The sequence below is a fragment of the Tribolium madens genome, unplaced genomic scaffold (genome assembly GCF_015345945.1).
Source record: "Tribolium madens isolate multiple individuals breed KSU strain unplaced genomic scaffold, Tmad_KSU_1.1 Scaffold_71;HRSCAF=194;Tcas5.2_LG6, whole genome shotgun sequence".
Taxonomy (NCBI): domain Eukaryota; kingdom Metazoa; phylum Arthropoda; class Insecta; order Coleoptera; family Tenebrionidae; genus Tribolium; species Tribolium madens.
The window spans coordinates 5,169,966-5,190,119 of NW_025401041.1; the positions used below are offsets into that span (position 1 = coordinate 5,169,966).

A 20,154-nucleotide genomic window follows, 5' to 3' on the forward strand; every position below is an offset into this window, starting at 1 on the left:
ATGTATAAAAAAGCGACAAAATAATTTTTGTTTTTTTAATTTAAATAAACAAAATGTATCAGAATTTAAATTTTTTATAAATCCAGTATTCAATCGATCGTCTTTGGCTTAAATAAGTTTATTTTTAGTAGGGTAAAGCCGGGAGAGATGCGCTTGAGAACTTAGATAATAAATGTGATTTTCAACGTGACGCCATCAAGCAATAATTGTATTTTTTCAGTAGATACATTTTTTCGGCATTTATCAAAAAATCAAATTATTTTGCTTGTGAAAAGTTGGAAAGTATGACATTTCAACTCTATTTAGAACGTCATTTTTACTTACTAGATTTTACGTTGTTATTTTTAGCAAAACCCAAGATTCGAGTCATTGTTTATTTTCCCAGAAATTTTTAATACAAAATACAGAAATTTGTCATTACAAAGCATCACATAATTCAAACAGTTTGTTTCTTAGAAGAGAGAAACCACAAATAGAGCAATGAAAATGACCATGAGAATGGAATTGTGTTTTGGTGCTTTATTAAAATCAAACGGTTCGTCGGTTGGCACCGGTTCTAATTCCCCACACAAAGAGGTGTACTTCGTGTTGCATTTATTATATTTCTTCCCTTCGGGACATTTCGAACAAGGTGGTCCTTGGATATGCACCGGACTGCCAAGCAAGTTGACTGTTCCTTGAATATCCTTCACAGCGTAGTTGCAGATTAAAGTTTGCACATAAATCGGATTTACAAAGTTGTCTTTTTTCGGATCTGATGTATAAATTCGAGCACAACCTACAATATTAGCAGCCCCCCAACACATTGCTGTAAAATGTCCAATTTGAATCCCTGCTGCCCCACCAGAACGGAATTTCGCATAAATATCTTCCTGCATGTCTTTGACTTCGTCATACCTGCCAAGGAAAAAATACAGAAGTGATCAAACCTTTTCAACTTTTACCAGTCGAAAATTTGTTCTTTTATCAGTTTAAAACTGACGTCTTTAATACTGTATCCAGCGAGATTCTGTCCTGATTGGCCATTATTGTGCAACTTTCTACATTTATCGTGGTATCCGTTAAAAGTGCTTCTTCCATAGCATCGTGCCAAATATTCAAGCTCCAGGTCATAGTTCATGACCATCATGTCGGCGGCTGTTTTGGCAAAGCCGCGAGTTTCGTTACCAGAAGCGATAAAATCTCTCCAATGATTGTGTTCGTCTAAACATAATTGGCGAAATTCCACCATTTTATCTAAAATTTCAGTGCGAGTTCCTTGCTGTTTGCATTTGCAACCAGTTGATTGTACTTTGTTACAACTTTTCGAACAATAATCCACCTTTCTGGGGTCATATTTCTCTTCACCATTTACCCACAGTAGAAACAGTGGGATGAATAAAAACGACTGATACATAATTTTGAATTTTGTCATAATTTTCAATCAAAAATATTTGACAAGTTTGTTTACAGAAGTAACCATGACTTTTTATTTTTTTATTGTCTTCTTGTGTTGTAAATAAAAAAGCTAGTTATCGTAGATACAAACTCTCAAGATTGTTGGTAACTTTTAAAAATTAGAGTCAGGATTGCCAACAGATTCATTCATTGTGGATCAGTTTGCACTAACGACATTAATATCACTAAAACCGTCGTCTATAAAATATCTTGCTCCTCGAATTGTAATAATTGTCCGAATAAATTACTTACGTCGTGGTTGAGTTTTCAGTGCGTCCGTGTTGGGTATTTTCGAGTGCTTAATAGACATTTTTTGGTGCTAAAGACATGAAAACACCCAATAATCGAAACAATAAAATTTAACTAAAGTTAATTAGTTATACCTGAAACTATTAAAAAGCTGCATTTTAAATTTATTTTTTTAAATAGTTTCTTTTTAAAGTCTCTTTGCAAATATTACAAGAATGAACTAACTCTGTACGGCACTGCTTTATATCAACTTAAAAAAAAATCTACGCATACACGCCTAGGTGTGTACTTTTGGCTTTTATCCCACTCTAATAAACGTGCCAGTAGTGAAAAAATATTATACAGGGTGTAACGAAAACGTAAGGACTAAGAGTAACCTGAGATTTCTCAGATCAAAATAAAGCGACTTTACCCAAGCTGCACCATTTAAAAGTTAGAGGGCGCCACAATTTAAAAATTATTTTAGTTTTTCTTCAATAACTTTTTAATGGATTAATTGATTTTGATTTATTTGAAATACGGTACAAGCAATTTGATATCAAAACCACATGTTTTGGTGCTATTTCTTTTATTTTATTGTTACCTATTAACAAATTAACACATTTTAAGTCATATTTTTGTTATACGTAATTCCAGTGGCGTACTTCTTTTTTTGTTCGAAAGATACATTATTTTTAAACGTCGTTTGTGTTGATTTACAGTAATAATAAGTCTATCCAATGTCAAAAAAATTGCAGTTGGGGGAGCGATGAGTCCGCACTCCAATGGAATCTGTATACTTTGGTTTCAAACCTTGATAAATTTTTGTATACAAAACTTTACTTTTGTGTTGTATAATAATTTTTTGTTGATTGTATTTTTTTCTAAGAACTAGACCAAAAACATCAGAAACTATAACATTTTATAAACAAATATAATTTTATTTATTAAAAAAATTAAGATTTACGTTTGGGTTAGATAATTACTTTTAATTTTTACAAATTTACAAGAACATTAAAATTTTAATAACTCTTCAATACTTCGAATAAAAAATACAAGGATTAATTTTATTCTCTTTTAATTAGTTCTCTATTATGTATTCTCTATTATTTTTTTGCTTTGAGAAAACCCCTTGAGAATTTTCTATACAGGGTGCGCCTCAGAGAAAATTTTCAAGTAAGGTCAGATACCAGGAACTTGAAAAAAATTCTATCTGTCAAAAAATTTTGACAATTTTTTTTGATTTTTGACATTTTTTTAGATCTATTAAATGATACTGATGATCTTGTATGTTTATATTTTATCATTTAGTAAAGGTACAAAAATTTTGCCAATTTCCTCTTCTAATAGCCTGTAGCAAAAAAACTTGGAAAATTGTTTTTCCAACAGAAATAAATAGAGTCAAAGTGCAAAATTTAAACTCTCATAACTTCAAAATTTTTAAAGATAAATTTTTTTAAACATTTTTCTATGTTCCTTATATGACATTTTTCTCTGGGGCGCGAGTTCTGGAACACCCTGTATGTGCAGTTAATTTTTCTCCAATCATTACTCATTATAAAAAACTTTTAAAAAATCCTTCATTTGACTGTTTTATATTTGATACACTAGTCCAAACAATTAAAGTAACAAAATATTTTCCCAAATTTTTTGTTGATTTGAAAGGCTGTAACTCATCAAAAAATAGTCGCAACTAGATTAAAAAAAAACATTTTGAAGCTTTAAGTTTCTAGTTTTGAGATTTTTTGCAAAAATTTTTTATGTGCTACGGTTATCACGCAATTCTAAGTAATATCGCGAGAAATTTTTTTAAGTTTTTTTCAGTTTTTGTTCTACGGCGTGGAGATTTTTTTACTTAAGTCAATGCATATGCCGGATAGCATATTCGTTTTCTTTAATATGTTTTTTTAATATTCTTTTTATGTCAATTATTTTGTCATTGAGATATATGACTTTAAATGGAAAAGGATTCTTGTGTCAACCAATGACCACACAGAGAATATAAGGGTGGTGTCAAAAACTGGAAGAAATGTCTTATAAGATCTTTTTATGATTTTTTAGAAATTTTTTTTTTTCATCTTTAACATTGATTTAAAGAAAAGTAACCTTTTGCGTTGTCTTAGTAAATCTACCGCGTATTCACTAATATTGATGAAGAGACAAATGTTTTTGGGTGTTTTTACAGCTTAATGTGTCCCCAATAGTTGTGTAAATTTTTAAATCGATCTATCAAACCGTTTTCTCGGACCGATTGATCAAAGTTTTGCAAAAGAACTAAAGGAACAAATTTTTTTCGTTTTTTTTACAACTTTGCATTAAAAATTTGCTAAAAATAAAAAAAGTAAACAAAAAATTTGATTTTTTCTTGAAAATTTGTAAAAACATTTAAGAAACAATATTGATTAATTTTTGAAAAAATCTGGGGAAAATTTTTGGTTCCTTTAATTTTTTGGAGTAATGTATAATAAAAATGTAAAATTTGAATTTCTCGCCATTTTTAAAACTTCCAACATTACATACGCCACCACTTCGGGTTGATTCGAATCTCTCCGTATTGCTTCGGGTCACTTAGAGTCAAATCAAAAAAAAATAAAAATTAAAAACACCTATCGGACTGTAAAAACGAAAAAGCAGCCAATTTTACCACCATAGTCTCAAAAATTACTAGAAATTTTCAAAATAATTTCACGAGACCTCAAATTGTGTAGTTTAAAATCAAGGCTACTTCTGTAACAAACTTCAAAAAATGTTTCAATCCGTGTTATTTTTTGCACTGTTTCAAATCTACACAAATGGTGAAAAATTCGACCCGAAAAAAGTGAATTACTGTAAGTTATTTTGCGGCAAAAGCCCAAGCAGCGGCTGCGACTGCAAACAGCGAGGAAGTCGAACTGAAGTTTTAGAAAAATTTGTGGAATTTCGACAGTTGTGCATCGATGAACACAATCATTGGCGAAATTACTTCGCTTCTGGCGACGAGAGGAGAAGCTACAACAGAGAAGTGGCCGATATGATGGTGATGAATTATAATCTGGAGCTTGAATTTTTGGCGAGGTGTTACGGACGGAGTTTTTTTTCCGGTACGCACGATAATTGCAGAAAAATGCACAATGGGGTGCGAGCAGCCCAGAATATCGCTGGACTCAGTATTAAAGACTTTTCGTTTAAGCGAGTAAAAACACAGATCAAACACTGGTAAATTGATGTTGTTTTGCCAAGATTTATAAAGTAAGAAGGTTGCCTCGTAACTTTGCACCAATCACGTGTGCGCATTATTCGCGCGAATTGACGTCACTGGAGTGATCGTTCAAAAAAAGGATATGCAACCAAACATATTATCAAGTTAAAAAACTAGAATTCCGTTAAATAAATACTGATCAAATATTTTTTATTAAGGGTAAAATAAATAAAATATACTGGGTGTCCCAGCGAGTTGAAAAAGTCCATTAGTGACCTTTCAATGGTAAAATAAAAAATATATATAGGACATTGATTGATACTAATCTAGTCCATCGCCTAAAATTATTTTCAACTATAGAGCGGGTCTCAAAAATAAGTTAGAATACAAACTTGTGTTTTTTTTAAATAAAACACCATATGTTTTCTAGCGTTTTTGGATGTAGATTTTTATGACAGTGTTTTTAAGCTAAACTTTTATTGGTCGATTTTGATTAGTTTTGAAAATAAGACGTTTTTTTCTGACAAAAACATGCATTTTTTAAATATTTATTACACAAAAACTAAGACATTTAAAAAAAAATTACTACCGTAAAGAAGAAGGTAGAAGCTATAAGGTTGTAACATTTTTTTAGTGTGTTGCATTTGCAAAGATAAAAAAATGAAGGCGTTTGTTAAAAGTTCAATAACTTAAAAAATTTAAATGGAACACCCTATTTATTGTTTTTTTAAAAGATTATTAAATTGTCTTTCTAAAATTATTTACTTTTAGGTGTTTATAATCTATAACTAAAAAGATATTTAAAGCTAAACATTAGAAAAAAATTACTATTGTTTCAGTAGCTAAAAAGTGCACAGTTGCACAAGAGATGGAAGAAATATCACTTAATAATCACATTTGTGTTAAACTGAATGCATTATTTTTTATTTTTACAATAAAGTAATTTGAATTTCAGTATTTATAACAACTTTTACAATTTTTGGATAAATCAACTATGGTGGAATTACTACAGGGTGATTATAAAGTATGGAACCAAGCGGTTCTACTTTTAATCATTTGCCTCCGTAAAATAATAATTAATACAAATTAAAGTAATATAAAAAATGTGATCGTAATTTCGGAACGAAATTTTGTTTTGTTTTTGAGTTATGCGATTTTTTTTGTCAAAATTGCAATTTATGTGAAAAATTTTTTTTTTTAATTAAAAATAAAGCAGATAGTTGTAATCCTTAGAGTATAGCTTTTATTAGAAAAATGAATTTATAGTGGGTTGCTATTTAAAAAAATTATTTTTTTTGTAGAACTCAAAAATTGTTAAATCATCACATTTTAATGGTACTTTAGCACTAATCAATTAGTTTTTTCAAAAAATAAATAGTTTATTCACCTGGTTTGATTGCCATATATCAACAATGCTCAGATATTAATAGGCATTGTTGCTACAGTTAACATTTAAAGTTAAATATCTTTTCATTTATCAGTTTTAGACATTAAAAGTTTATTTTTTAAGATAGACGATTTATCAATCTATTAAATGCAAAAATAAAAAATAGGATGTTAAATTTTTTAAGTTATTTAACTTTTAACAAACTTCTTAATTTATTAAGATTTAATTGAATTTAATTTAATTAAATTCTGTATATTCTTCTTTTGCAGAAGTAAGAAAAAATTGTTCTAGCTGTCTTCGTTTTTGCGTAATTACTTTTTAAAAAGTGCATGTTTTTGTCAAAAAAAAACCGTCTTATTTCTAAAACTAAGCGAAATCGACTAATAAAAGTTTAGCGTAAAAACATTATGTTAAAAGGCTACATCCAAAAATGCCACGAAACATATGGTGTTTCATTAAAAAAAAACACAAGTTTGTATCGTAACTTATTTTTGGGACATGCTGTATAGTTGAAAATAATTTTAGGTGATGCACTAGATTAGTATCTCAATTAGTGACCTTTAAATTACCATTTAAAGGTCACTATAGACCGCCCCGAGTGGCAAGAATCGACAAAAATCAAAATTTTTTCAACTTTAAAATTGATCCATACAACGCTTTTTCATTTCTAATGATTTTAAAGACTCAAAAAAGTGAATAAAATGTTATTGGATCAAGTTCAAAAACTTACGAATTTTTTGAGTTTAAACATGCTTGAAATATGGTTTTTTAGACCTAAAATTACCCGCTGAACACAATGCAACAGGTTAAAATACTCTACGATGCATAGTTTTTGCGATATTGAATAATAAAGTTAAAAATAAGGCTAGAAGCATAAAGGAAGATGTGGTAAATAATGCAAGTTGCAACACAATAATAAAAACACAAATCTGAAATCTGACATAAAGTGACCAACTTCAGACAGTTCAAAATCAGGACATTAATGAGAATAATTATAATAAATTTATTCCAGAACATAAAAAGTGGCTATTATTAATGTTTCTGTATAAAAACTTGGAAAATTATTTTTCCAACAGAAATAAATAGTCAAAGGGCAAAATTTAAACTCTCATAAATTTTTGTAAGTAGACAAATTTTTGTCCAACATTTTTTCAAAGTTCCTGGTATTTTAACTTATACAGGGTGTTTACGGTCTTGAGGTTGAAATTTAAATGAGATGATATTCACGGTAAAAGAAAACTAATACACTATATAAAACAAAAATTCACGTTGTTAAAGGAAATTATTCATTTTACACTATTTGTTTGAGAACTGCTGCTTCGGCTGCAACAATGGCCATTAGTATTACCTTGTGTTTCACCGTAAATCATAATCACGACAACCAATTTATTATTTTAATATTTTGCCATACATGTTCATAAATTTGGAGAAAAACGAATCAAACCTATTGGAAACCATTCCCTGAAAGAGAGAAGACCTTCGAATTTTGATAAAAACTAAAGCAAAAGCAAATCAAATGATGACAGTGTTAAAACTATGAAGTGACTTTTCTCTTTCATTGTCATAGATACGATTTTTTTATCTGTTGCAACAATACAATTTTATCTGAACAAGGAAATAATTCCAGTGACCCTCAAACCGTGTACCAATATTTTGGAGTTAAATAATATTCTTGATAATAACAATTGTGTGAGTTTTTTTCTCGGTTATAGCATTTCTGTACTCTTCTATTACTAGGTCAAATTTCAACTCCAAGACTGTAAACACCCTGTATGTATAACATTTTTCTCTGGGGCACGACTTCTGGCACACTCTGTAAAATAAGAATATATGATGCAAAATATAAGTTTTCGGCCCCAATTTAAGAATTAATACTTTTTTTTGTATGAATTGCTTTGAGAACTGTTTTAACCTATGCAAAAAAATCTATTCAAGCAAAATTAATAGTTAATTTGGTCATTATAAGCGATTTTTAAGTATTTCTACTTTTAGTTGAGTTTTTTCACAATGACCACATTTGAAATGACGACAAAAAGAAAGATACTTTGTTTACACTGCAAATGAAAATCTCAAAAAATTGTCACCATATAGCCATCTTACTCGCTCTTTAGTGGCTCTTATCCAAGTTACGAGGCAACCTTCTCACTATAAATCTTGTTGTTTTCCCACCATAAGACGCATATTCAGGTACGACGGAGTTGGCGAAATGAACTGGAAACTTTATGACGAATACCGCACTTCAGACATAAAAGTTGAACATTTTGCGACGTTCATATCTGGGGCCGCTAACATACTGGGATGTGCTCGAATATACGCGTCAAATACGAAAAAAGACGGTTTTTTGGATCCGGATTTTGTGCAAACTTTGATTTGCAACTATGCAGCTAAAGATATCGAAGGAAATATTAGTTTACCAGGATATCCGATTAATACAAAAGGGAAAGCTTGTTCGAAATGTCCCAAGAAGTTTCCGTGTCATAAGAAAAACGAATACAAGTATTTGTGTGGAAAACTTGAACCGATTCCGAAAGACCCACCCTACGATTTTGAGCCGAAAAAAAAAGATCGGAAGAAGAAACGTAATAACTCGGGAATTTTAAAAAACAATTCGGTTTTAATCATTTTATTCTTGCTGTGTCTCTTCTACAAACCGTAATAAATGCAGTAATCAGAAAAACTATTCAAATTCACTTACTTCAAGAAATTTTGCACAAAAAGCGTCACTTTAAGTTTCATTACCAAAAATTTAACCAATTTTTGGGCGAGTTAGCTCATTTTTCTAAATTCAATAAAATTTCAAAATGGTTTTGGTGCAATTTAATTGTAGTTTCTAAACATTTCAGTCGGTTCTGTTTTATACAGAGTGTTTCAAAGTAATGAAAAGCTCTTTATTCCAATATTTTGTTTGATATTTTTACGAATTTTCCTTTCTTGTCAGTGTTTTCATAAAAATTTATTTTAGTTGCATTCATTGTTAATACAATTGCGGACACGGAATATTGGACGTTTTGTCATTCGATTGACATAAAAATGAAAAAAAGGGCTTTATGTACACCTAATCTTACTTTCGGTTTTGTAATTTTTATCCAAACAGCTAGAGAAAAAATGACAATAAATCAAAATAATTTATTGAATTATACAGGGTGTGTCAGATCTCGCGCCCCAGAGAAAAATTTCAAGTAAGATAAGATACCAGGAACATGGAAAAAATGTGTGAAAAACTCTATCTATGACAATTATATTTTGGCATTTGACATTTTTTTTGTCTCTTTAATGATACTGATTGTATATGTTTTTTTTATAATTGTTTAGTAAATGTACAAAAATTTTGCCAATAAAAGCCACAAATAACATTAAACATAATAGTTAGGATACAGCTTTCTTTGTTTTCCTTTCTAATAACCTGTAGCAAAAAAACTTGGAAAATTATTTTTCCAACAGAAAGATAAAATAGACAGAGAGCAAAATTTAAACTCTCATAACTTCGAAATTTTTATAGATAAAATTTTTTGAACTGACATAAATTTGATGTCCAAAATTCTTTTTTTGATTTGTTTATTAGAAAGTTTCTCGATAACTATTTACCGCAGAACACTGATCTTTTTTGGGATACGAGTTCTGAAATACCTTGTATTAAAATGTATGTTTTAATTAAAAAATATATATATACAGGGTGTTCCGTTTTTATTGTTACAAATTTAAACAGGTGATAGGATATTCAATTCCAAGACAAAAGCTTCCTATAAACATGTATCGAAAAATGCTTGGTAAGGGAGCTACACCCCCTGAAAGGGGGCTAATAGGTTTTTGCTAATATTTCAGAAATCATTTAAGATAAAATTACAAAATTTGGTACAGATGATAACCTTTATACACCTAAACGAATTCAAACATCAAATGTTAAAATTTTTAATCAGGGGCGTCCCAAACTGGTGGGGTTTAGGGGTAAAAAATACCCTATCTATTTTGGCTTTAGTTTCTTTAGTTATGCATTTACCAAAATGGTGGTCACTTTGACAACTCCTTAGATTTAGGCAAACTCATTTAATTAATGTTATTATTGTTACTGTAATATAATGTTAATTAGTTGAGGTTGATTAAAAAATATGAATTTCTTGCTTTTATTATTCTGTAAATTCTGATTTATTTTAATGTTGTATTGGTGTGTAACATAAATTTTAAATTAATTTTATTCAAAAACAGTAAGTCGTATCGACACAAGAGAGACTTTTCTGTGATAAACTATCGAACTTAAGATTTTGTTGCTGAAAGTACCGAGAAGCTAAAGCTAAATAAATAAGGTATTTTTTTTACCTAAAACTCCCCCCAGTTTCGTACGCCCCTGATTAAAAATTTCGACATTTGATGTTTGAATTTGTTTAGGTGTATAAAGGTTATCATCTGTACCAAATTTTGTAATTTTATCTTATATGGTTTCTGAAATATTTGCAAAAATATATTAGCCCCCTTTCAGGGGGTGTAGCTCCCTTACCAAGGATTTTTCGATACATGTTTATAGGAAACTTTTGTCTTAGAATTGAAAATCCTATCACCTGTTTAAATTTGTAACAATAAAAACGGAACACAGGGTTATTCATAAATATGAAGCAATATTTGAACCTCAAAAATGACCTATAAAATGATGTTAATTTAAATAATAACTCGTGTCCTATCTCTACTGATAAGAATTTTACAGCCCTCGGAATGTGGATATGGAAATTTGATTTTTTTGTAATAACTTTGGAATTATTTGACCAAATATTATAAAATTAGGAACGTTTCTCTGTGACAACATACCCTTTAAACTGGTAATCACGAAAACCGGATACATCCACCCAATTTCCGATTCCATCAGTTACAGGTCACATTTTCTGTGTTTTTCCATTTTTTTGCTCTCTTAACACCAATTTTTTATTACCCAAATCGATAGAGTAATCAATTTCGAATAAAAAACGCATAACCTTTAACCCCTAAAATGGACCGTTTCAAAAATATTTTAATTTAAACTGAGGGCTGCACAACGCTGAAATCAAAAAATAGGTATTTTGAATATATGGTATCCACGGCAACCAATGACCATGGTCACATAAATCTCTGCCAGGCATCTGTTAACTTTGACGATAAATTTTTGTGAATTTTTTATGAATTAAATGCAACGTGATCCATTTGGATTTATTTTAAGTTATGTTTGGAATCTGAGGTAAACTCTTTTATTAAATATTTTCGATTAATTGTCTAATAATGTCAAAGTTGACAGATGCCTGACAGCGAGTAGTGAGACCATGGTCATTTGTTGCCGTGGATATCATTTATTCAAAATCCCTATTTTTTGATTTCAGCGTTGTGCAGTCCTCAGTTTAAATTAAAATATCTTTGAAACGGTCCATTTTAGGGGTATTAAAGGTTATACGTTTTTTATTCGAAATTTATTACTCTATCTACTTGGGCAATAAAAAATTGGTGTTAAGAGAGCAAAAAAATGGAAAAACACAGAAAATGTGACCTACAACTGCTGTAACCGGAAATTGAGTAGATGTATCCGGTTTTCGTGATTACCAGTTCAAAAGGTATGTTGTCACAAGGAAATGTTCCAAATTTTATAATATTTGGTCAAATAGTTCCAAAGTTATTACAAAAAAATCAAATTTCCATACCCACATTCCGAGGGCTGTAAAATTCTTATCAGTAGAGATAGGACACGAGTTATTATTGAAATTAACATCATTTTATAGGTCATTTTTGAGGTTCAAATATTGCTTCATATTTATGAATAACCCTGTAGATGAATCGATCCACTTTTGTGAAATGTCTATCTTATAAGTTTGACCAAATTTTGAAAACACTGTTGTACACCTATACATATTTGTGTTGCAAAGTACATTTTTGCACCTGGTTCATTAACCTGGAAATTTAATTTTTAATAATTTCATTCTTTACATCACGCTGAGACATATCGACCGACCTGAGCGCAGTTCACATAGAGATTAACACAACGCAGGTAAGTAAAAATTTTCTGAGCGCAATCCACTGTCGGGATTAAAATGCCGTCCTTGAAGTGAGCGCAATTCACCGGCACCCCAACTAGTTAGTCGGAAACACTATTGCAACAAAGCGCAGTTAGACTGATGAATAGTTTTTTCCCCGAGTGTACCAAATGTTATAACATTGGAAAAAATCCATTAAAAGATGTGATAGGGTCATGGGAAAAAATATTTATTTCGCTGTTTATTTTCGCATTTTACTTACATTTTTATTTTTAACAATAATTTTGATAAATCGTGATGTCATAATAACAATACGACAAAAATGAGAAGAAAAGTATAAATTTGTTTAGTCCTCGCCGCGTTAAAATCATAAGGGGGGTCTTCAGGAACCGGTTCAATTTCCCCACACAAAGCAGTGTAAACACGATTACAACTAAGCCCATCGGGGCACTTGGAACACGGTTCCCCCTCCTTAAAAACGGGCCGCCCTAACCAATTAGGCGCAATTTTAGTCCCCTGATCCTTCAAAATCGTACTCCCATAATCACAGATCAACGCCTGGACATAAACCGGAAACCTAAAACCGTCTTTCTTCGTATCCGGCGTAAAAATCCTCGCACAGCCCACTTGGTTAACCTGCCCCCACACCATCGCAGTGAAATGCTCAATTTTCTCGCCCCCAACTTCAAAATCATCGAAGATTTCCGGCTCAACATCCTCGATTTCGTCGTACCAATCCCAGATTTGCTCCTTGACCAATGAGAGAGAGTAGTTTTTTCGGCTAAAACCGGCGAGGTTTTGCCCAACTATGCGATCGTTCGACATGATTCGGCACTTCTCGTGGTAGCCGTTGAAGGTGCTCCTCCCGTAGCACCTCGCCAAGAACTCCAACTCGAGGCTGTAGCTGAGGGCCATCATGTCGGCGGCCGAGTGGGCCCCATTGCGGGTCTCCTGCCCCGAGGCCAGATACTGGCGCCAGTAGTTGTGCTCCGCGAGGGCAAATCTGCGAAATGACACCACGTGCTCCAAATCGACCTCGGTTCGCGACCCTTGGGGTTGGCACTCGCAACCGGTGCTGCGGTCCTTCCCCGGGCAGAATTTCTCGCAATAGTTCACTTTCTTCGGGTCGAATTTCTGGCAATTTCCCGAAAATAACAATACAAAAACAAGGAATGGAAGCATTTCGTGTCATTTTGACATGTTCAAGTCATTTTTCCTCACTTTGATGGTGTGTCTCTTCGCAAATGGGGAAAAATTCAACCCGAAGAAGGTGAAATTCTGTAAAATTTACTGCGGGAGTGACCGACACAGCGCCTGCGAGTGTTCGTCACGCGATGGACGGCAGGAATTCGAATTGGATAAAATTGTGAAATTTCGGGAATTCGTCGTTAGTGAACATAACAAATACAGGGATTTTTTGGCTTCTGGGAATGAGACTCGTGGTGGGGCCTCGTCAGCCGCCGATATGATGGTACTTAGTTATAGTTTAGAGCTTGAATTTATGGTCAGATGTTGGGGCAGAAGTCGCTTTCATGGTTATTATGACAGTTGCAGGAAAATGTCAAATGGGAGAAATGCTGCGCAAAATATCGCAGGAAGTGCCACGCAGGACTATGCTTTCGAATTGGTGGAAGAGCAAATCGACAGATGGTCAGTTTTCTTATTTCTTTAACCTCTACATTCTAAAAGTAAATACAGGGGCATTCACGCAAAATGGCGATTATTCAGACCCGACAAGTTATGAGAATAGCCCTGTATACAGGTTTATAGATACAGCGTGTCTCAAAAATAAGTTACGATGCAAATTTGTGTTTTTTTAAATGAAACACCATATGTTTCTTAGCGTTTTTGGATGTAGACTTTTATTTTTCGATTTTGCTTAGTTTTAAAAATAAGACGGTCTTTTTTGACGAAAACATAAAAAATTATTACACAAAAACTAAGACATCTAGAAATATTTTTTTACTACCACAAAGAAGAAAGTATAAGCTATAAGGATGTAACATTTTTTAGTGTGTTGCATTTGCAAAGATAAAAAAATGAAGGCGTTTGTTAAAAGTTCAATAACTTGAAAAAATTAAATGGAACACCCTATTTATTGTTTTTGCATTTAAAAGATTATTAAATTGTCTTTCTAAAATTATTTACTTTTAGGTGTTTATAATCAATAACCAAAAAGATATTTAACGTTAAACATTACAAAAAAAAATAATGACTATTGTTTCAGAAGCCAAAAAGTGCACAGTTGCATAAGAGATGGAAGAAATATTATTTAATCATCACATTTGGGTTAAACTGAATCCATTATTCTTTATTTTTACAATAAAATAATTCGAATTTCAGTATTTATAACGACTTTTACAATCTCTGGATAAATCAACGGATAAGTAATCAGATATTGATAGGCATTGTTGCTACTATTAATTTTGAATGTTAAATATCTTTTCATTTATCAATTCTAGACATTAAAAGTTTATTTTTTTAGATAGACAATTTATCAATCTATTAGCTGCAACAATAAAAAATAGGGTGTTCTATTTAATTTTTTTATGTTATTTAACAAACTCTTTAATTTATTAATCTTTACAAATGCAAAACACTAAAAAATTGCTACAGCTATGTACTGCTGTAAGTACTTTCTTCTTTGCAGAAGTAAGAAAAACTTTGTTCTAGCTGTCTTCGTTTTTGCGTAATTACTTTTTAAAAAAAAGTGCATGTTTTTGTCAAAAAAAAAACCGTCTTATTTCTAAAACTAAGCGAAATCGACTAATAAAAGTTTAGCGTAAAAACATTGTTTTAAAAGGCTACATACAAAAATACGAAGAAACATGCGGTGTTTCATTTAAAAAAACACAAGTTTGTATCGTAACTTATTTTTGGGACATGCTGTATGATTGAAAATAATTTTAGGTGATGCACTAGATTAGTATCTATCAATGTCCTATACAATTTTTTTTATTTCACCATTTAAAGGTCACTAATGGACTTTTTTAACTCGCTGGTACACCCTGTATTACGCTGCACTAACTACATAATTTTGATCTTATTTCTTGCGTCTTTCAGGTACGGACAAATCAAAGACATGACAGCTGACATTTTCGACTCATTCAGACTCCGTAAAGACGAAGGGATCAAAATCAACCATTTTACAGCAATGGTTTGGGGCCAAGCTAACGTAATTGGTTGTGCCCGAATTTTTACACAAGATACGATAAAAGCCGGTTTTATCGATCCGACTTTTCACCAATCTTTAATTTGTGATTATGGAATTACAATTCTCGAAAAAGACACCAGTATAAAAGGCGTTAATGTGAAGGGAAGACCGGTTTATACCAAAGGGAAACCTTGCTCAAAATGTCCCGAAAATTTCAAATGTAACTTGAACTACACTTCGCTGTGTGGGACAAGTGTGGTGCCCAATGACACCCCCTATGACTTTAATGATTTAAACTCAGCGATATGTGTGAAAAATGCAACAATTCTGGTTTTAATGTCTGTACTTTGCTTTTATTTTAAATAAATGGTTTTGTCACAAGCGTCTTTATCGGCCGAGTGGACCTACAGTTTTCTGTTTTATGACATTTAAACTTGTCCGGATTTTCGATTTTGTTGGACAAGCGTGACACCTAAGAACCCCGTCTATGATTTTGGTAGTCTAAACTCGGCAAAATTTGCGAAAAATGCAACAATTATTGTTTTAATACCTGTGCTTTGCTTTATTTTAAATAATTGTCCTTGTCACAATCGTATTTATCGGCTGAGTCACATTACAGTTTCCCATTTTTGTGACATTTGGGGTTATGTCTCAATTTTTAAAAGTGAATTTTGTGCTATTTTCGCCTGAGTCAGGCCGATTTTAATGCTTTTTTTTCCATCAGCTAAGTTCAAAATGTTTAAAAATGTTTCCCGTTTTATTTCAAGTAACTTTTACGTATTTTTGGGGCTCCTCATCGGTTTGTACATATCGTCGTTCCTGTCCGACTCTTTGGAACCCCTGTGTGCCTCAAAAACAAATCTAAAAGTGCCTCAAGACGTAGTCGGCAATAAAGTCGCCTCAGTGGCCCCCTCGACCAAACCAAGTGCCCCGAAAAAGTCGAAATTGGTCAGGCCGCGATACTACTCAACGGAATTGGGGATCCGCGAGAAGCTTTTCGTTGGTATTTTCAGTTCGGAGGAGAAAGTCAATTCTCAGGTCATTCATTTGAACAAAACAATTAGTCATCTAGTGGACCAGATCAAATTTTTTATTACGGCCCAATACAAGTTGAAAAGTCGGTTCAATTTGAGCGGTTTGGTGGGTTTCACCGACACGAGAGCCAAATACCGTCCCTTCCAAGTCCTCAAATACATCGGTGATAACTTCCCCCAAGACTACGACTATTATTTCCTCGCGAACGACTACACGTTCATCAATGCACACAGACTGACCGATTTGGTGAAAAAAATCAGCGTGAGTATGGACGTGTACTTGGGTGACCCCGCCCCTGACTCCTCCTACTGCAACTTGGGTAAGCCGCTGATTGGTCGCAAGTGACCCTGACCCGATTTTCCAGCCTCTGGAATCGTCCTCAGCAACTCTGTGATCAAAGCAATGCGAGACCACCTGGACTGGTGTGTCATAAACGCAATTTCGGACGACCACAGCGAGAATTTAGGCCGTTGTGTCCACCACAGTATTGGACTGACGTGTCAAAATACACTCCAAGGCCAAACTTTTCACTCTTTTAAGCTGCGACACTTTGAACTCGATCACCACTTGCGCCACCTCTCGGAAAACCCCGAATTCAATCAGGCGGTCACCGTGCACCCCATCCTACAGGGTGACAATTTCTACCTCCTTAACGCCTACTTCCTCAAGGTGACTTGGACTGGTTCTTGAGTGGTTAATTGTTGGGGTATTTCAGCAACGTTTGGTTCAAATCACTCACGAGATCGGTGTTTTGAGTGAGGACTTGGACGGGGTTTGGCCCCCGGGACAAAGACCGGGGGCGAAGCCCGCCACGAGGTTTGATCTACCGAGACAGGTCTACTTCAATATGAGTCATGCGTTCTTCCCGGACGATTTCACGAATGTGAGGGGGCACACAAAAGCCGAGTTGGGGGATATCCAGGTGATTGGTTCAATACTACCAACTGAATAAAATAAAATTGTCGTAGAATGTAATCGAGGAAGTGGCGGTTAAAGTCCACACGGAGAGCCCCAAACGGTTCCAATTCCGGCGCTTGATTAACGGTTACCGGAGTTTTGATTTAAGTCGCGGCATGGACTACACCCTTGACCTCGGTTTCCGGGATTTGACCACCGGAATAGAAGTTGTGAAGAGGTTTGAGGTGTGTAAACCGCTCGGGAAAGTTGAACTACTTCCGGTGCCCTATGTCACAGAAAACTCCAGAGTGACGATAATTCTTCCGGTTCAAGAATCGGAAGTTGGGGCGGTCATGGACTTCCTTCAAGGTTACACCAATGGGATTATGGACCGGAAAGAGAAAACTTTCCTAATGTTGGTACTCCTGTACCAATCCGACTCGAGTAACAAAGGCACGAGTGATGTCTACTACACTGTTAAAAATTTCGCAACTAAAGTAACAAGCAAGTATAAGAATGAGGATGTTAGGATTGCCTGGGTGTCGGTTAGGCTTCCAACATGGCCGACTTCGTTCAAAATGGAGGAGCGAAAAGTGATGGATTTCGCTGTCGTAGACCTGGCTTTGCGGAAAATCGGGTTAGTTGTGTGATTTACTGAAAAAGGGAGAGTTTCAGGGGAAAATTTCAGGCCCGAGAGTCTGGTTTTAGTCCTCGACCCGTACACAAACATCACCAGCGATTTTCTAAATCGCGTACGTATGAACACAATTGCGAATTTCCAGATTTTCAGTCCGATTCCGTTCAAACAATACGACCCGAAAGTGTCGCAAGTCGCAACATTGGACATAAATAAAAATAGCGGCCATTTTGACCGAGACGACTACAAATATGTTTCTTTCTATGGCAAGGATTACATCGCTGGTATTTTTGCCTTCTTTCCAATTGTGTTGTTTTATTTGTGTTTTTCCAGCCCGGAAACAACACCAGAAAAAATTACCAATCGTGCGAATCGATAGTGACTTGAGTCAAATCCTTCGGGAGGAATTTAACGACTTTGGGGATAATATTTTTGGCATGTTTGTCGAATTTGGGGGCGACTTACACGCATTACGTGCCACTGAAATGGGCTTGAAAGTGAGATATAGGAGTGGGCGTGGTTTCAGCGGAAGCGCCGCCCAATTGGGGCGTTTACTTATGACACAAATTAGTGAAATTTTGTAAAATGAATCAGATTGCAGTATGTATATTCATCAATATCATACATAATATATATTTGTAACAAATATTTTAATTATCGATTACCTTAACTCGCCGATTTAGTCCGAATCAGAGCCCGATTCTGACAAGCACAAGTCTTCGTTCAAGAGATGTGTGTTTATTTTGGTGGCTAATGAGGTCCCATTGCTGTGCCCATTGGTCTTGGGGAATTTATTAACGATGGTATTGTCTGGATCATCCGAATCCGATTCGCTGTCGCTACTCGAGGACGACGAATCGCTGATTTCCCCCACTCCGGTCTCGGGATCGGAGAGGGGGAACATCGACGGCGATTTGTCGGCCGAGTTAGGGGGCGGACACGAGTTCTGCGGGGGCGTGTCAAAGTCATCAATGCCGATCATTGGTAGACTCGCTAGAGTGCTCTGGTGGGATCTGGAAATGTATCAATTTAGTAGTGAGTGTAGAGGGGGTGATTCGTGGGGGCGTACTCGTTGGCGTGTGCGTCCCGTTTGGGGCTCTTGGGTGAAGGGTAACTGGGACTCGCATGCAAGGGCGAGTGTTTTGGCACCAGATGGGTGATGGGTCGGTCGGGTCTGCGACTCCCACTGGTCACTTTCGTCTTGTGCGAAATGCGCTGGCCTATGGGGGGCGTCTGCGACCGCATCGAGGTGGTCGTCGTCCCCGACCGGTCGGTGGCTTGGGGTAGGGGCACTTTGGCCGACTCACTTCGCGTCTTTTTCACTTGTATATTACACGTTAATTTCTCTAAGGTTATTTCGCCCGTTGCACGGTCGATTATCAGCACGCATTCTTTTTGGTAGGGCCGCTGCGAGCCTTTGAATACTGTTTGGGGCACTCCTGCACCATCTGCAACCGAGCGTTTAGTACAGCGGGCGGCTGGGCCCCCTGGCGGCGCGCCTTACCCAAGTGAGGTACGGTAACTGTGACTTGGTTGTTGTTGCCGACATCTACGGTGGCTATTTTGTTGGTGTCGACCGAGGCTGGCTTGAAATCGTCTGGAAAAGACAAGCAGTCATTTTTGTTTGTTTCACACAAAACTCACATTTTATCGAATGGAAGGCTGATGATTTCGGGTTCGTGAAACTCTGGCCTATCTTCAGCTGCCGAACTTCGCTACCTAAACCCAGTTTTTCTGCCATTTTTCCTATTTTAATCCATGGCAGGTTTGGTTAGAATGGTGGAACGTCTGAAAAATGCGACTTTTTCACTTGGTACTTGGGTGAAAAGGACAAAGAAGAATCGGTCACGGTTGGAGGGACGATGCCTACCAGAAACACGGACGGATTTACCAAATTTGACCAATTATTCCCTAACATATGAGCATACGTATTGAAAAGTAAAATATTGACCTACTTTTTGACGGATTTGACATTTTTGACAAGTGGTTTGCGCACAAGCTAAAAAGCCACCAAATTCATCTTTTTTAAATAAAAGATTCGCCAAAACACATATTTTTGTGCTTCTTACCCAAATTAATATCTTCTGCAGCATCACCTATTTTTTTTATTTTGTCAATTGCCAAGTAGAAATCATCCTTGAACGACCTTGACAGAAAATGGGCCCATCGCGGCCTGTCACTTGGCCCAGTATCTTGTGACTGAAGCTTTTATAGAAA

General features: G+C 34.7%; 6 protein-coding genes across 8 annotated transcripts; 3 read left to right on the forward strand and 3 right to left on the reverse strand.

Moving 5' to 3' along the window:
• Positions 1-360: 360 nt before the first annotated feature.
• On the reverse strand, positions 361-1,461 carry LOC123008943 (venom allergen 5 2-like). The gene is made up of 2 exons (XM_044405015.1): positions 945-1,461; positions 361-897 (listed from the first exon to the last, which is right to left on the reverse strand). The coding sequence occupies exons 1-2, from the start codon at positions 1,412-1,414 to the stop codon at positions 453-455; spliced, it is 915 nt and encodes a 304-aa protein (XP_044260950.1). The 5' UTR covers positions 1,415-1,461; the 3' UTR covers positions 361-452.
• Positions 1,462-4,411: 2,950 nt separating this feature from the next.
• On the forward strand, positions 4,412-8,946 carry LOC123009147. Its single transcript, XM_044405273.1, has 2 exons — positions 4,412-4,860; positions 8,418-8,946. Exons 1-2 carry the CDS (start codon positions 4,412-4,414, stop codon positions 8,884-8,886), a joined length of 918 nt encoding a protein of 305 aa, XP_044261208.1. The 3' UTR covers positions 8,887-8,946.
• A 3,482-nt stretch (positions 8,947-12,428) lies between these two features.
• On the reverse strand, positions 12,429-13,774 carry LOC123008946 (scoloptoxin SSD976-like). The gene has a single exon (XM_044405019.1). The coding sequence runs from the start codon at positions 13,394-13,396 to the stop codon at positions 12,515-12,517; it is 882 nt and encodes a 293-aa protein (XP_044260954.1). The 5' UTR covers positions 13,397-13,774; the 3' UTR covers positions 12,429-12,514.
• LOC123008944 (venom allergen 5-like) lies at positions 13,239-15,740 on the forward strand. The gene is made up of 2 exons (XM_044405016.1): positions 13,239-13,864; positions 15,278-15,740. Exons 1-2 carry the CDS (start codon positions 13,413-13,415, stop codon positions 15,732-15,734), a joined length of 909 nt encoding a protein of 302 aa, XP_044260951.1. The 5' UTR covers positions 13,239-13,412; the 3' UTR covers positions 15,735-15,740.
• A 151-nt stretch (positions 15,741-15,891) lies between these two features.
• On the forward strand, positions 15,892-18,583 carry LOC123008422 (chondroitin sulfate synthase 2). Its single transcript, XM_044404206.1, has 6 exons — positions 15,892-16,722; positions 16,768-17,072; positions 17,119-17,325; positions 17,372-17,937; positions 17,989-18,221; positions 18,271-18,583. The coding sequence occupies exons 1-6, from the start codon at positions 16,074-16,076 to the stop codon at positions 18,519-18,521; spliced, it is 2,211 nt and encodes a 736-aa protein (XP_044260141.1). The 5' UTR covers positions 15,892-16,073; the 3' UTR covers positions 18,522-18,583.
• LOC123008423 (ell-associated factor Eaf) lies at positions 18,528-20,116 on the reverse strand. Of its 3 annotated transcripts, none has more exons than XM_044404209.1 (5): positions 20,007-20,116; positions 19,582-19,725; positions 19,442-19,534; positions 19,007-19,385; positions 18,528-18,950 (listed from the first exon to the last, which is right to left on the reverse strand). In XM_044404209.1, the coding sequence occupies exons 2-5, from the start codon at positions 19,676-19,678 to the stop codon at positions 18,617-18,619; spliced, it is 903 nt and encodes a 300-aa protein (XP_044260144.1). In that variant the 5' UTR covers positions 19,679-19,725; positions 20,007-20,116; the 3' UTR covers positions 18,528-18,616. The 3 variants fall into 3 exon arrangements, with proteins under 3 accessions (XP_044260144.1, XP_044260142.1, XP_044260143.1); XM_044404207.1 differs by lacking the exon at positions 20,007-20,116 and adding an exon at positions 19,808-19,909; XM_044404208.1 differs by lacking the exon at positions 20,007-20,116 and having other exon boundaries at positions 19,582-19,886.
• Positions 20,117-20,154: the final 38 nt, after the last annotated feature.